Raw genomic sequence first — 17,628 nt, 5'->3', positions numbered from 1 at the left:
AAGCTTCACCACAAGTAGGCATATTTTAGAGACTGGCCTTGAGCTATCCTAATTTCCACACCTGAAGTGAGCAACAAATGATTTGAGACAGAAAAGTAATACAGGAGAATGTCTGAGCTTTACATGCCCATGCATGTTCCCTGTTTCCTGACAAAAACACTTTAAATCCAGTCAACATCACAGAGACAACAGGCCTATAGAGTTTTTGAACAGCAAAACTTCAGTACTAAATAAATAAATGAGCAAAACCAAATCAAACCAAACAACAACACAAATTTCCCTCTTACTCCAGATAACCTATTAATTTCAGACGGAAAGGCCCTAGGCAATAAGGGAAATAAAATGTGATCCATGCATTAAGTAGGTTGGATAGTTAATTTAGGGTGAATAGAAATGGCTAAATAATAAGTTGTCATGGTAGAAAGTAAGTTTTGGACATTCTGCTTCCACATTACTAACCAAACTTGTGAAAATACTCAGAGAGACAGGAAAAAGGACTAAATTTAGATGCTGATTTAATGTATTCAAGAGCATGATTCATTTTCCCCCTGCCCTGGTACAGCCTGGGGAATCTGTGTGTATGGCAGGCAACACAAGGATGCCCTGTAAATAAAGGGAAGTCTCATTCATTCAGAGGCTCGAGGAAGCTAGAGACACCCCATTTTCTCTGCCAACAGAGGTGAACTTCCAAGCACCTCACACACAAAAACGTAGAACCAGATTTCTCAGCTGGCGAAAATCCATCTAATTTTAGCTTTGCCCCCGCCTTGGCATGAATGTGCGGGAAATTTATTCTGCTGCTCCTCTACTCTTAAGTGGCTTTTCTCCCCTCAGGCTCCAGTGGGATCCTGACCAGCTCTCAGAAGCCATGCAACATGGGTCATTTAATGAGATGCCCAGAAGGATATCATCATTCGGTAGCAATGCTTTTAGCAACCTGGAGCCCAGGTCCCCTCATGGTAGCCCATAGATTGGGTCTTAGAGAGCTAGTATATATAACATAAATACCTGAGATGATTTTGGGCTATTTGAAAAAAACAAAAACCAGAAACCCACCAATCAGACAATGACAGCAGGTTCAATTCCCATCCATTAATCAGGGTGTTAGGCAAAGTGTCTAGACGAGCAGATCATCACTGTTCCTTCCTGAGTTTCATTATCTGCTGTTTCCAAACACGTTCTTGCACTCACTTCTGCTCCCAACACCAAAGCAAATGTTTTAGCCTCTACAGATAATTGAGATTAAGGCTGGACTATCGTTTGTGTTAACCCAACTTGGCTTAGAGGTCAAAGTATATGTCATTTTGTAAATTTACATTCTTTTTTTTTCTTTTTTTCCTTTTGCTTTTAGTCTTTAAGCACATTTGGAAAGTAACCTTAGAAGTCTCAGTCTAGCTTTTTTGGCCTTATTGATAGTCTCTGGGTTTAGGACTAACTACAAGGAAAAAATGGAATGTATATTAAAAATCTGTAGTTGGGTAATATTGCCGCCCAGAAGTGAGGGCATTAAAGCTGTCCTCCCTTCTGAGGTGTGAGACAGATGTTAATAACCCACCCCGAGGGCCCCATGATACAGCCATATACACTCATCTTAATTAAGAAAGATTATTTCTGCAAACATGAAATAGGTTTAACAATTTTGCAGCTAAGAACAAAAAGAGTTAGACATGGAGCGCGTGCATTACGTTAGAAACGAGCTGCTCTGAGAAGGTGTGCGAGAATGAGCAGCACTTGGAGAGGTCCCCACAGGGCACATCCACAGGGTGGGGTTGGTGGACCCTGGGCAGGGCTGTGGGTCCAGGTGGATATGAGATCCAATCAGCCTGAATACATGCTTCACAAACCGACCTGGACACGGCACGGAAAGTAGGCAAGACACCGCAGGGCAGCATAAACGATTTGTACCTTTCTCAAATAGCTCGGTACTTGGGTTTCCTGGGCAGTTCTGAATGTCCGGGCAGGGCCATCACCCAATCCCCCTTTGGCCCACTCAGTGCCATGACATGAGAACCAAATCATTTAGAGGACAGGGATGTTCAATGACTTTGGCCAAGTGTAATGACAGATTTGGGGGCAGTGTTCTATGCCCATTTGAGAAAGGACAGATACTCTAACACTCTAGACAGAAAACTGGCTGATTTAGCTTAGAACAGTGGCCACCATTGCAGCCAATTTCAGAATATCAAAAAGGAAGGTAAGTGGTCGGGGGAAGGGTGTCATGAAGGTTACATCCATCCAAGGCTGAGTTGGCTACATACTGGGATATGTGGGATATGGGGTAGAAATTTATTCTCACACACATAGAGCACCACAGATCTAATTAACAATGTGGGAAATCTGTATTCATACTTCACTCACACAAAACACTGCACTTCCATCTCCAGGGTTTTTTCAAGTTCTAAACTACAATCAGCCCTTCTTTTAAAATAACAATAATAGAACCTCTGATTCAGCCAGATGGTGGTGTTTGTTGCACTAGGCTGGGTTCATAGTACAACATCAATAAATGGCCACTTGTAGACGGACGGACAGAATCCCACTCATAAAGCACACCTACACTTCCCTCCTTCTCCCATCCCAAAATGTTGCATTGTCAAAAGACCCATGGGGGCTTAATTTCATTTGGGGAAAGAAAGGAAAGATAGAAAAAGTAAAATAATGTAAGTGGAAAAGCAATTTCTTGGGGAAAAATAGTACATTTAATCTCTGAGGAGAATGATCATAGGTGGGCTTTTTAAGTGTTGTTTTGCCTTTAGGGACCATTTGAAAGAAGGAATTCAAAAGAGTTTTCCCCAGTCCCTGGAAAGCTGTCTTGGTGAAGGCTGCACATTGTCAAAGATATTCCAACTGGGAGATGGAGTTAAAATTCTTGCTCAGTGAGATGGCTAAGTCTCATGAAATGAGTATTTGTTCCAATTAGGTGTTCCAAAAAACCTTCTTGCCTCAGCTAACTCATTGTGAGAAGGAAAGAGTATTTGTTCAAAACCCATCATGGAAGGGAAAATGAGAGACTGGTGTGTTCTGTGGCCAGTGTACACATGCTCTTCACAGGCCTGTAGGACTCACACTTTTTGGTGCTTTGTCCTTACTTTCCTGGTCTCAGTCCTACCTGGGACTGGCAGGGGTGGGGTGGGGGAGATGCTGACTAGTCTTTGCTCCTGTTCTTAATAAGCTATACTACCTAGTTATATAACCCTAATCCATGTCCATAGTCCAGGGCTCAGATGGCTAGCCTGTCAGCAAAAAACGTTAGAAAAATGTTAATTCAACAATGTTGGAAGGATGTTATTTCTAGAGCTAAACTCCTCAGGGAAAATGAGAAATGGTTGCTCCTGGGATTCAACTCCTCCACACTGAAAGATATTTCTTTCCTGATGCTTTCTTCCCAAATAATTTCCCAGTGCCTGGTGTGTCCTGACATTTGATCCAAATAAAATGCTGGAACAGACTCCTAGGACACAACCATCTTCAAACTCTATACAAGAAGGGTGTTTATTACAGAGAATCAGCATCTATTAGGGCATGAAACATCGGGGGCCTGCTGGCACTCGCGCCTCACAATGAATCACTTCATGATATAGATACTATTTTTTTTTCTGGCATTTACAAGCAAGCAACTCATTTTATAACCTAAGGCATTTTCCATACTTCCAGGCAATGAATACTAGCTTCTTTTGAGTCTCAACAGCACATAATTTAAGACAGTGGGAAAAGGAGCTGGAGAATAGTTTCCAGTGCAAGGAAAACATGCAGATGTTTGCCCTCACTCTTGAATTCTGATGGCGAAATTGAGAATTGTTTATTTGTTCTGAAGTCAAACCCAAGGAATTTATTTTTTAAAGGCTGGGGGCTGGGATAGGGTGGGGAGTAGTGACATAATATACTCCTAATATTGAAATATTCAACACATGGCCCTAGGATTTTGAATCCCCAAAGAATTTAGACCTTTTTAAATGGTTCATTCTTGATCAAATTTGGCACATCAGATGTCACAGAAAGGACATACCTGAAAAAAACACCCGAGGACTACTTTGCTAAAATTGCATATTCACCTTCTGTAATTGTTTTTTTTCCTCCAAGATAGCAAGCTAGGAATCAGTCCTCTATCTTGAGCCATTTATTGAAAACAAACAAATGAACTTGGAAAAGATATGACCCAAATGAAGTTAAATACCTGACTTTGGTGTATGAGAATCATAAACTTGCTTACGGTCTATCTGGTCTGCAAACACTTCCCCATAAATCATCCAATAGGGCATGTAGAAGATGTTCTTGGCCAATTTCCATGATGGCTCCTCGTTGGGAAACAGAATGGCTTGCCTGGCGACCCCAAAACTCATCAGCACCACCAGCATGATGATGACAAAGTACATCATGTCTATCATCTGGAAGGGTGGGGAAGCAGAGGGAGAAACAAAAGAAAACCAGAATGACTGAGTATTCCTGTGGTGCTGACATTGATGGAAACCTTTGAAGGAGGTGCACTTTTGAGACTGCTGATAAGGGATGTTGACATAGGGAGCTGTGTTCAGGTAAGAGAACACTTGGTCTATTGAAGCCAATGTCCATACAAGCTTGTCAGTAACTCAAAAATCATTTAAAAAAAAAAGAAAGCACATGCACAATGGAACCCCTTCATCCTTCATTATTTTCTGTGGGACCTAGTCAAGACTAGGCATGAGAGTCATATAACACAGAGGCTTGAGTCTTTATATTAATGCAGTACTAACTTTTTTTCTGCTCCTGGGAAAGGCAAATGCCCTTGCTGGGTCTCTTTCTTCTTAGCAAAATTGGAATTGAGATAGTTGAACTATTTCAACAACTATTGCAATGCTGTAAATTCCCTAAATTCTGAAAGGCTTATGGAGAGCTGAAAAGCTCAAGAAAATCATTTGTTAACAAGGCTAGGACAACCCAAATATCCACCTTATACCATCTTATCCTTGTGGCCCCTACCTCACTGAATGGTATTCTACCACAAACCAGTCTCAGAGAACCACCTCTTCTGTGCTTTCTTCTGCAATGCATCCTATCAGTTATGGAGCGTGTTTTTGTAGGCATTAGAATCAGGTAGCCTAATGGCCCATTCCAGTGTTTGCTGTTGAAATGTTGGATTTTCATCTCGACATGTTTATAAAATTCTCGACTCCATTCAAGTACAGTGTTATCTCTTGTTCCTCTTTATTCCTTTCTTTTTTGCTTGTTTTCATGATACATGTTATCTGGGATCTGTTTCTCACATGCCAAATTACTTTCCTTTTATCACCGAAAGTAGATGAGGATGTACTAACTATTATTTTGCCTGGCCAGAACCCACTGCCTCCTTCTTTCAGAAACAGTTCCCACCCATTTTGGCCCTAAAGGTAGGTGTCTTTTCCAGGCTGGGTTAATCATGGTACCTTGCCCTCTGGCAAGTGACAGGAGGTAGGCATGCGACACAGACAAGCCAACCAGAATCCCTTCTTTGGATTTTTTTTTTTTTTTAACTGAAGCAGGAGAGAGAAGCTCCCTTACTCTCTCTGTAATGATGTGAATTCAGAGTGTCTGAGGCTGAGTCTCCCACTAGTGAAACTGACCAGAGTGAATGAAGCAGCTATTCCAGAGAGAAAGAGTGCGCTGTGATGGTAGTTGGGGGCCTGGCTGCAGTAGCTTTTAAGCCCAGTTCCATCATGCCCTGCTGTAAATCAATTTACCCCTCCTGGGCTTAAGCTAGTTGGAGATTGGTTTCTATCCCTTACATAAAACCACCTTATACAAAAGGCTATCTTTTCTTGGATACCAAATTTCCTGAAGGAATGCCCATCCACAAAGAAAAACTGATGATAATTTTATCAATGGTAATGAAGGCTTTAAATTAGTTTTAAAACTTTATTTTGCAAGACTACATTTCATGGTGCCAGTTATTGGAATTAAAACATTACAGCCTTCCTGTATGCCTTAGGACACTGGGGGCTCAATACCTTTTAGGCCAATTAATCAACTTTCAAGGCAACTTAAAAATCTCTCAAGTATTGTCTGACTTTGAAACTAAATAAGAATCTCTCAAAATTTGACGTTCATTCGTATTTGTTCACTGTCCTTAAAAATGTATGCTGGTTAATTATTCTTTTCACAACTTAGTTGCCTCAGAACTCTCTTAAAAGTGAGCAAGCCAGCTGTGCTGAAACAGTTTTATAGTGAATGTGGGTCTATTTCTCATCCTCTCTCTCTCTTATAAAATTCTTTCATCATTTATTTACAAAAAGTTCTGTTAGTGAGAAAACACAAATGGGTCCTTCATGTTATGTTTATTTAGACTGATGAAAAGGTGGGTGGGGAGAGGAAGGTGCGTACTCATGAGACTTAGGAACGAGTCTGACCCAAGAAAACTCAGCCAGTAAATACAGCACTGTTCTAATTTCTCAGGACTGTTTTCATTCAGCTTGATTGTAATATCTATTCAAAGGGTCAAAACAATCAAAGAAACATTGTTCCCAAACACTCAACTTCACATATTTCAAAGGAGTCTTAGCTTCCATACAAATACTGATATCTGTTGGAGTGAACTGCAGAAACAGGACATTATTAGTGAGAACTGGGTCTAGCTACCTTTATTTTTATTTTTTATTTATTTTTTAATTAATTAATTTATTTATTTTTGGCTGTGTTGGGTCTTCGTTGCTGCGTGCGGGCTTTTTCTAGTTGTGGTGAGCGGGGGCTACTCTTCATTGCAGTGCGTGGGCTTCTCATTGCAGTGGCTTCTCTTGTTGTGGAGCACGGGCTCTAGGCGGGCGGGCTTCAGTAGTTGCGGCACATGGGCTCAGTAGTTGCGGCTCATGGGCTTTAGAGCACAGGCTCAGTAGTTGTGGCGCACGGGCTTAGTTGCTCCGCAGCATGTGGGATCTTCCCGGACCAGGGATCGAACCCGTGTCCCCTGCAATGGCAGGTGGATCCTCAACCACTGAGCCACCAGGGAAGCCCTGGGTACCTCTGTTTTTAAAGCTAAGTTGTCCAATTGGTTTAATATGAAGAGAGCTGATTGTGTCTCATTCTTTCAAATACCCTTTGGTTGGTTTCTATAGAGGAGAGTATATACTGTAGCGGTTAAGTATGTGTCCTCAGGTGTCAGACTACCTGAGTTTTTACCTTGACTCTGGTAGTAAAAACAACTAGGTGATCTTGGGCACGTTGTTTGGTCTTGTTTCTTTTATTTGTAAAGTGGGGATAATAATAATAATGTATATTATTTTTGTAAGGATTAAATGAGATAATGTGTGAAACACTTAATGTGGGTAGTTCTCAGTAAAAGTTTATTATTAGAATTGAAAGGAGGTCAGGCTGTGGAGTCAGATAGATAGGAGTTTGAATCCTTCCTTTGTTCCTTGTCTAGTTTCAGTTTGTTCAATTATGAAATGAAGATACTAAAACCTATTTCATGGGGTTGTAATGATGATTGACATGTCTGACATGGTATTTGGCACATAGTAAATGAAACCTATTATTGTTGTTTTTATTCCACATTATATAAGTGAGCTTAGTGCTAGGTTTAGAGACCCATTGAGAAGTGGAATATGAAGAAAAGGGGTTGGAATTCCATTAAGTGATCCTGGATCTGAAGATTAATTGGAATCATACTTGATCAGTATTGAGTCCAGGTACTTTAGCAGCCTGCAGTCCCTAGACCACAGGGCATAGTGAGTTACTTGGCTGTTTAGTACTAAACAGGGGCTCTCTAATATTGGGGGCTTTCGGTATAATCACATCTGGGCATATTTTGTTAAGCTTCCATCCTGGCAGTCCATCCAGCTCACTGATAATTTCTATAGGCATAGTTTACCTACCTTCTGGATCAGTGACTCTATTACTAATTATCTTAAAAGCCCCATGAAAGCGAACAAAGCCCTCAAATATACTCATTTTCTACTTATGAATGACTTCACTAATCAGTCAAGAATAAGTTAGAATGTAGAAAAACTGCAGTACAATCTCTCTTGCTCACTCCACGGTAAGGTTTCATTCTCATCAAAACTGGGGATAATTATGCCATTATTAAAAAGATAGATATGAATTTGAAAATAATCTTACTGGGCTTCCCTGGTGGCGCAGTGGTTGAGAATCTGCCTGCTAATGCAGGGCACACGGGTTCGAGACCTGGTCTGGGAAGATTCCACATGCTGCGGAGCAACTGGGCCCGTGAGCCACAACTACTGAGCCTGCGCGTCTGGAGCCTGTGCTCCGCAACAAGAGAGGCCGCGATAGTGAGAGGCCCGCACACCGCGATGAAGAGTGGCCCCCGCTTGCCACAACTAGAGAAAGCCCTCGCACAGAAACAAAGACCCAACACAGCCAAAAATAAATAAATAAATAAATTAATTTAAAAAAAAAAAAGAAAAGAATCTTACTGTATTAGTATGACTTTAGTTATTTCAATTATTTAAATGTGACTCAACCTCTTAAAACTAATATATCTGGCTTGCTTGGGTCTTTCCCAATTTTATTTATTGAAATAAGATAAGGTAATGCTCAATTACGAAAAACAACCAATCAAATAATGTATTCACCTAATGTACTGGTTCTCTACAGAGGGCAATTTGCTCCACAGGGGACATATAGCAATATCTGGATGTTTTTGTTGTTGTGAGTGTGTGTGTGTGTGTGTGTATGTGTGTGTGTGTGCACATGCATGCATGCACACATGTGCTCATGCACACACGTTACTGGCACCCAGTGGGCAGAGGTCAGGGATGCTGCTAAACACCCTATGATGCACAGGACAGTCCCCCGCCCCCCAACGAAGAATTATCTAGTCCAAAATAGCAATAGTGTCAAGAATGAGAAAACTTGGCTTAATTTTGCAGCTGTTATAGTTCTTCACTTTCACTGGGTCCATTTGAGAATATATTTGAGAATTTCACATTTGAGAATCTCATAGATGGTCTGTCCCCTCTGTCCAGAAAATTCACACATCTACACATTTTTATACATAAGTTGTGTGGAAAGCCAACAGATCTTCTCTCCTAAACCTCTTCCATAGACTAAGTGGAGACTCTGCTTTTAGATGTGGAAATTTTCACCACCATCTCAAATTCATTACTAAAGTACAAAGATGATGTAAGAGGTAGTGTTATACAGTAAGATACGCATTTGTTTCCTACTCAAAAACCCCCCAAATGAACTGGGATTCAGCTTTGGGTAAGTAACTCAAGCTTACTGAATTCAACTCTAGAGTGGGCTTTGTGATATTTTCCCTAAACAATGCTGGTTTTATAAACACCAAGCTTTTGTACAAAAGGATTAGGAATAGAGCAAATAAGTATGCTCACCAATTTTTCCTTTTTCCATTGTACTTTAACAATGATAACAGATATAATTTATCAACTACCTACTGTAAGCCAGACATTGTTGACCACTTAACCTGTGTTATTTCTAATTATCACTACAACCTGATGAGATATGCATTTATTATTACTACTTGGAAATGAGTGAACTGCATCTCAAAGAGGTTAAATAAATTGCTCAAGGTATTATAACGCTTTCCTTTTAGATTCAGTCTCCTTCTCTCTTTTTTTTTTTTTTTAGTCTCCCTCTCTTTGTATAAGTTTGCCAGTGCTTTTGTAGGAAGAGTTTTTGTTATTTAAGACTCATTTTAGTAGAGTTACATACATACACACACACACAAAATAATAATAATAATAAATATTGATTTGCTGACTGAAAGGTAAGCAGTCATGATGTAAATAGTAAAACTTGAGTGAGAATGATGAAGGATATCTGTTGACCAATTGTTCAACTGTTTCAAGAGCTGATACAATGGGAGTGGAGTGGAGGACATTAGGAATGAGATTTTTCAGTAAGAGCTGTTTGCCACAGTAAAATGGATGTACTTGGCTTTTCCATATATGCCCTGTAAAGGTTAAGTAAGGGGACACACTTAGAAAAGTGGGGTAACTGATAAAAAGCACCCAGTTTCTGAGCATCAGACTGATTCTTCCTCTAGTAAGTTTGGAGAGGGGGCTGATTTACTTGTGCATTCCCAGGGTAACACCGATGCTGTCCTGTGAGGGCTCAGTCTTTATGGAGAAAGTCTGGAAACTAGTGTATGGTCCAGGAATACCGGAACAAGTCCACAGCCATATGTGGGGAAGCATATTAACTTGGCACTTGGGATTCTTTTTTAAAAAGAATAAGATAAGTAGGAGCATCATTCTGGAACCCAGTTTTCAACAGATACCATTCTCCAGTAATGTAACAAAACACATAATATATTGACAGAACTTAATGTTCAGCTCAAACTCAACCTAATTCAACTTAAATAAACTATGTTTTTTTCCCCCTCTGTGTAGGGAAACATGTTTTTCTAGAACTTCATTAAGAAAAAAGGAATCTGTTAAAAATTTACAGTGGAGATCCATACCTTCTCCGATATAAAATGTAACTTCTGTGTGAAGGCTTCCCTGACCAACCGTCTCTTTTCTATGCTCCTGAGGTATTTTATACACAACTCCGTTGCAGCATTCTCACACTGTATGGTAATCACTTCTCTCTTTCTCTCATCATCTACCTCATTAAATGAGAGTCCTTACATACCCAACTCCTACCCAGGTGCCTGGCACAAAACAGATGATGTTTATAAATATCTGTCAGTAAGTGAGTGAGTGATAGTTAATCCTCCAGTTATGTATTAATAATATATAGATGTAGTCAAACTTCTGAACACTCAAAAGGAATTAAAAAATAAAACACCCCCAGGGCCATCTCAGACATTGATAGCAGACCCAAATGAATTATTTCCCTCTTCCTATGATAACCACTCCTTCCCTGAGAACTTATAACATGGAATCAGAGGACCCTGCTTACCATTTTTCCAATCATCATTACATATGGGCCCAAATACTTGTTCACGCCGAAGATGTCTAATAGACGAATGTACCAATAGATGATGTTCACACAATAGATGACCCTCCCGTCACTCCTGAATGGCTGGTCTTGGAGACGAAGGATCATTCCAACAGAGAACAGAAGGATGGCTATGAGGTCTGTGACATTCCAGTACTCTTGCAGCCACACCTTTACTTTTTGTAGCAATTTCCCTGGCTCTGACATCAAAATCTGAAAGTCAGGAAAGAGAGTGGGGTTAGGTTTGATTTCTGTCTATATTTTCAGCCCAGTTGGAAAGTGCTTGGTCTGTTAGCTGACAACAGTAGCTTGTTTTGTCTACCTGTATCTACTCATCTGGGTAGCCTAAGCTTAGCTCAGTTGTATATAAGCAATAAGTTTGATCCTTTGGGACGCCTTACAATTCTAAGACACGCATTAGGGTTTTGCTATAAAATTATTGATTCCTAATACCCTGCAAATCTCCAAAATCCTCCTTCATCTCAGTAAACGGTATCACCATATTGAGTTACTCAGGCCACTAACTTAGGAGGACTCCTTCATTCCTCTTTCATACCCATATCCTCTGCATCAACACGTCCTCTTACCTATATTTCCAAATACGACCTAGTCCAACCACTTCTCACCACCTTCAGTGTCGTCACTCTATCCTAAGCCCCATTACATTGCCCAGATGATTGCAACAGCCTTCTAACTGGTATCCCTGCCACCACTGTTGCCCGACCAGCCTCAATGTATTCTCTGAGCAGCACACAGAAAGACCTTTAAAAGCCTAAGCTGTGAGCTGGGTGGTGATTACACAGTTGTATGGGTAGGTAAAAACTCATCAAGCTGTACCCTTCTGAGTTGTTCATTTTCTTACTGGTGAATTATACCTCAATTTAAAAAAGAGAGAGACTTGAGAGACATATGAACAACAGCAAAACTGAAGTAAATTGTGATAACTGAATATTTAAGCCTTCTGATGGCTTCCATTATGAATACAGAAAGATCCAAACTCCTTACGGTGGCCTCATTTCATGTCCCACCATATTATCCCCGTTCACTACCCTGAGGCCGTAGTGGTTTGCTCTTAAGCATAACAAATCCATTCTATACTCAGGACATTTACACTTGTTCCTTTTGTTGGGCATTTTCTTCTCCCAGATTTTTACATGTCTGGGTTCTCCTTATACTCAAGGTCTCCACTCAAATTTCCCCTTCTTAGGAAGAACTTCCTTGACCACCTCCCTGCAGTGGTCTCCACATGCCCAAGCCACTAATACATTATCCTACTCTATTTTTTGAAGATTTTTATCACTATATGGAAATCTTCTGCATGCATGTATATGTGTGCGTACATGTACGCATGCCAGTCTAGCTAGCTAGCTATCATCTATCTATGCATCCCTCTCAACATCCATCCATCTCTCCTCTCATCTATAACTGTAAACTTTGAGGACAGACCCTTTGTTTCCCAGGCCCTGCTACATAATAGACACTCATGTGTTGACTGATTGTTGCAGAGACACCTCATAGCAATTCTCCACTCCCCTGTATAGCTTAACTGCTGGGTGGTACTCTGAATTATCTTAAATCTTGAGGGTTTTTTTGCTGCTCCACACTCTATAAATGAACGGTTGGACAGTAGGAGTTGACACCCATTCTGCACCACAGGATGTGAGGAACCTGGTGAGGCTATACAGCAGGGCTACCTTCACGAATCACTTGTGTTTGCCTCTGAGATTTCCACCTCTTCAAGCCATGACCCACCCCTTTCCCGACTCAGGACCTCTCAAAGGAGAGGAGTGCAAAGACGGGGGCCAGGTCTAATCTACAGCTATTTATTTGAATCCTCACGGTGCCTTTAATAGCTTGCCTTGGCCTGAAATATTAAGGAAGGGAGGTTTTATTAGTGAGTCAGGACTGGGGCTTGGAAGGCTGAGCAAGATACCAGGAGCCACGTGGTAGCCTCATTCTTCATCCTCTAGTGCCTCATTCCTAAACCCCAGCCCTTAGCATGCATCGGAATCACCTGGAGGGCTGGTGAAAACACGGTTGCCTGGGCCCCAGTCCTGGAGTTGCTGCTTCAGTATGCCTGTGTGGGGCTTGAGGATTTACATTTCTAAAAGCTCCCAGGTCATGCTGGTGACCACAGGTTGGGAGCCACTGTCCTACCCATGAGGAATTCCTGCAGCAGCTATTGTCCTGATGGCTTCCCACCCAGGCTCCACCTTAACTAGGGGAAAAAACCTGTCTGTGCACAAGCTTACGTGCTGGGGTGGGGTGGGGAATGCCTTAGAGTTTCTCTAACCCTTTGCCCACACTTGCCTAAGGTTTTTAGTATATATGTATATATATTTTAAATAGTTAAAGTATTTTTCTGAAATCTCAACATAAAAAGAGATAAAAGCAGAGTGGCTGGGGTGAGGCCTCTCTTAGGATCCCAGGGATCCGGGGCGCGTCTCAGTTTGCAACCTCGGGGGAAGTGGAAAGAGCCGTGGGCCTCGGGCCGGGTCAGTCGGGTTTAAGACCCAGCTCTCCTCTTTAGCTGTGGGATGCAGAAAAATTGCTCAATCCCTGGGTCTTGGTTCCCATACCTGTGCAGTGGAGATGTCGTCACAGCGCGCCACCTACCTCACGAGTCGCGGGGGGAGGCCCCACGTGAGAAGCTGTCTAACCGCACCCGGGAGCTGTTACGGGCTCTTACGGGACGACCAGGCTTGTTTGGCCGACTGCGCGCAGAAGCAAGTGTGCCGGGAAGGGGCGGGCCCAGGGAGAAACCACAGAGCCCGCCTATGTCCCCGGGGGCGCGGAAGCCTGCAGCCTTTCCCCCGTTTTCAGGCTCCTGCGTCTGAGGTCTGGAGGGCCTGCGTGCTGTGAGGAGGCACCAGGCGGGACGCTCGGCGCCTGAGCATGTCCTTAATGGGTTCAGAGACGTGGGGTGAGGGGCCAGGGGGCAACCTCATTGGGCCGAAGAGAAGGTCAGACACTTAGGTGGTCAGTGCCTCCCGCCCACTGCTTCCTCGGAAACAAGGACTCTTGGTTGACCCCCCGCTGACCCCAGGCTCCAAAGCCTGCTCTCCCCGCTGTTATATGCCGCCTCAGAAGAAATGGATAGCCAGCCTGGAGATTCCTGGCAGCCCGCCGGCTTGGCAGCCTCTTCCAGAACAGTCCGTGGAGTACAGACTGCTCCCTGTCTTCTTCCAGTCTAGTCCCTGGAGAGATTCCAGTCTCCCTGCTCAAGTCTCTCCCTTTTCTGCTTGTCCTGGGGAAGGAATAAGCATCTGGGCTTTAAAGCACAAAGCCAGTGAGCTGGCGCTGCACAGCAACAGGGCCCGCAGCAGTCGCGGCCTCAGTTCTCAGAGAGCTACACAAAGACCAAGGCGAATTTATTACTGTTTTCAGTTTACAAACGGGAAATGCACAACAGTGGTCAGGAAGTGGAAGGCATTATGAATGGGAAAGCCTAAGAGGAGACAACTATCTGGAATGAGGCAAAGGCAGCCACTTAAAAAAAAAAAAAAAAAAAAATCCAGTCCCTTATAAAATGGGACTCTCAGGATAGGGGCATGCTGGTTAGAATTTAAATATCCCCAAAGCAGTTAAAAAACCCAAGGAAGGGCTCTAAATATTTATACGTTTGTTTTTTTTAAAAAATGATCCCACTTTTTCTCTGGAGGAGAACATTCTAGAGCTAAGCCCTAAGATAGTAAGGCCCTTTTAACCTTAGTAATGAAGGCAAGGGTGAATTTGTGGGTTTGTAGGAATCCTTTTTTCTATGGAGCTCAATATATTTTCCTACTCACTGTAGTACAGCAAGTAGGGTTGTTCCAGAGCTCTCGAGAATGCAGTGGACTTGACAGGGAGTAATTCTTCCAGAAGAACCTCTCCAGCTGATTGTAGTTCCAGGGGGAAATGCAGAGGAATCATCATACCTTACAAGCCTGCCTCCCCTGTGGGCTTGGGAATGGGCTTTGGGAGCTTGTTGGGCAGGGTTGCAGAGCCCTCTGGTGGATTATTGCTTGACTACATTTATTCTAATGGCTCTGAATCTGATGACCTGAGGCTAGTTTTGACTTCAAGTCACAGGATGGTGGCATTTTGATGGCCCCTTTTATGCGATGGCGTTGGGGGGAGAAGAGAGGGACCCACATCCTCAACCTGAAGGACAAGAAATATGCTCAATTCACTTAGGGCTGGTAGAGAGGCTGGCGCCCAGCAGGGACATAATAAATGTTGAGAAGGAATAAACCAGGGAATAAATTAATGAATGAAAGCATAGTTCCTCCTAGAGCTGCTGAAATGCATTTGCAGAATCACAGGTATTGGTGGACTGTGTCCAAAGAGACACAGACTAACGGGTTGCAATGGGAGTTAAAAGTGGAAAATTTAAAGATTAAAAAAAACTTTTTTAAAGTAGAAAAAATTTTAAAGTCATGTTTATCAGGACGAGGAAAGACAGGTGTAAACACTGTTGAAGACAACTGGAGGGTTTCTTGGGGGTAAGAGATAACTCTAGCAGAAAATAGACTAGATCCCAAGCATGCGTGGACTGACAACCCTATAAACACACACTGAAGCCTCCCAGGTCTGTCAGCAGCCGTGGAAGCCAAGTCCTTTATTTCTGTGGCAGTGTTAGAGAAATAGTTTCTGGCTTAACTTGGATCCCGAGTGTTCCATGATCCCCTCTATCCACATGTAACTAACCACGGTCTTTCTCCTCTGTTCTCTTTTATGAAAGCAGTTACCTCTCTCATCTTTTCTATTCCCAGGGTGAAAATATAGGAAATGACGATCCATTCCTGGGTGGAAGGCCAGCGCTCCATCTTCACTAACACGATATAGTTGAAGAGCATCAAGTATCCGATGTACGCCAGCTGTAAGGAAACACAATACAGTGCTCTGGCTGCGAAGACCTGGGAGCCCTGCCCTTGGGCCAGGCCACTGTGAGTTAGGACACAACAAGGTCAGCAAGCAGGACTAGGAATTCACGACGAAATGAACTTCTAGGCTCTAAACGATCAAAAAAATTTTAGAAGACTGTAATTTTGAAATAATTTGATACACAATCTTCCTTTTGATCCTTGCGTGTCTCTGCGTCCCAGTACTTTGCTTGTACCTATGTGTCATGATGCACCATTTTGTTTTGCAATTCCCCGTTTCTCGTATTTTCTTGGCTAAACATGGAACCTCTTCTCTCAGGGGCTGCTCTTGCTCATGCATGAGTCTTGGGTCCTTGAACTAGGACAGCACAGTGAATTTTTGCCTAACGAATACCAGGTAGATTAAATGTCTGTAAGAAGGAAAGGCAGACATATGCTATACGTGTAAATTGGTCAAACCGACATAAAAGCCCAGAATTTCTTGGAGCCCCACTTTAATTCTCTTCTATGTTAATGTCTTCTTTTTTTCTCCTATCTTAATGTGCTTGGTTTGGCGGTGCCCTGGGAAGGTTTTACCTCTTATCCCAGGCACTGCTTTCCTGCCCTATCCAAGCTGGGATATTCCTTCCTGGTTTCTGCTTCTGTGAACAAAGCAAGAGAAGACAAGCAATTTATAGGAAGGAATGAGTCTGTGAGGCCTACTGTGGCTTGGAGTAAGGTTTAATCCTCACGAGGCACTAGCACTGGAGGTTGAGCCCTGATGGAACTAGCTGAGTTGCTGGGTGTCCCAGGAAAACTCCTCAGGCTTCAGGTTTGGTGAATGTCACTGGACGACTCAGGTATGTCTAGATGAGTGAAGTATAGGAGGGCTAGTGAGGTTCTTACATAAGGGGCTGAGGAGCCTCTGGAGAAAAAAACTCATCCTAGGGGCAATGGCATAGAAGTTAAGCCTTTTCTAGGCAAGGCTTCAGGTCGAGTAAGGTACCTGCTGCCTTTAGGGGCCTCAGGGGCTGTGAATAGGAACTAAGAGTGAATTTATTGAAATCTGCACTCTTTGGAGCTTAGGTAGAAAAGAATAGGATACGGTGTGGGCAAAAGGATTGAGACCTTGAGAATTTTGGAGATACCGCATGATTCCGGAGCCCTGGAGGCAGCTTAGAAGGTGGAGAAAGATGCAGCCTGGCTGGGAGACAGGGGAACGGGCAGCCCTGCAGAGCTAGAGAAATGCTGCTTTCTCTACTAACGGACCTCTTTCCTTCTTTCCTTCCCTTTTTCTTTTTTCTTCCCCTTTTTTTCCCTTTTCCCCTTCTTTTCTTTTTCTCTCCCCTTTTCTCTTTTTCTTCCTGTTTTTTTATCCCCCCCTTTTCTTTTCTTCTCTCCTTTCTTCCTGTTTTATTCCCTTTTCCTTTTTTCTTTTTATCCTCTCCCCTTTTCTTTTTACCCTCCCCTTTTCCTTTTTTCCTCCCCCTTTCCTTTTTTTCTTCCTTTTTCTTCCCCCCCTTTTTTTCCTCCCTTTCCTTTTTTATCCCCCTTTTCTTTTTTCTCACCCTCTTTCCTTTTTATCCTCCCCCCTTTTTTCTTTTATTTCTTCCCCCTTTTCCTTTTTCTCACCCTCTTTCCTTTTTATCCTCCCCCCTTTTTTTTCTTATTTCTTCCCCCTTTTCCTTTTTTTCCCCTTCCTTCTCATTTAAAAAATAAATGAATACATAGGTCCTTAATATGAGTCAAAGGTACTTTCTGAGACCCTATTACATTGACGGATTTACAGACACGGCGATATAACTTCTCATCTCTTGAAGGGTGGGCATATGTCAGAGTTGAATGAGATCACGTATGAAAGTGAGAGGGCAGGTGCATAGATGCTGGAGGATCAGCAGGCCTCCTCCTC

At 42.6% G+C, this 17,628-nt stretch overlaps 1 protein-coding gene across 6 annotated transcripts in view; it reads right to left on the bottom strand.

Annotated features, from left to right (window-relative positions):
- TRPM3 (transient receptor potential cation channel subfamily M member 3) overlaps positions 1-17,628 on the bottom strand; it is a 505,408-nt gene that overhangs the window by 49,369 nt on the left and 438,411 nt on the right. For all 6 annotated transcript variants that reach the window (XM_061200350.1, XM_061200352.1, XM_061200346.1 and 3 more), the window contains 3 exons: positions 15,606-15,734; positions 10,837-11,088; positions 4,211-4,385 (listed from right to left, as the gene is read on the bottom strand). In XM_061200350.1, the coding sequence (XP_061056333.1) occupies positions 4,211-4,385; positions 10,837-11,088; positions 15,606-15,734 (556 nt within the window). The remainder of the gene's footprint in view (positions 1-4,210; positions 4,386-10,836; positions 11,089-15,605; positions 15,735-17,628) is intronic.

Source organism: Eubalaena glacialis, chromosome 9 (genome assembly GCF_028564815.1).
Source record: "Eubalaena glacialis isolate mEubGla1 chromosome 9, mEubGla1.1.hap2.+ XY, whole genome shotgun sequence".
Classification (NCBI taxonomy): domain Eukaryota; kingdom Metazoa; phylum Chordata; class Mammalia; order Artiodactyla; family Balaenidae; genus Eubalaena; species Eubalaena glacialis.
The sequence above is the reverse complement of the archived record's forward strand: the minus strand, read 5'-3'. Positions and strand labels throughout refer to the sequence as shown.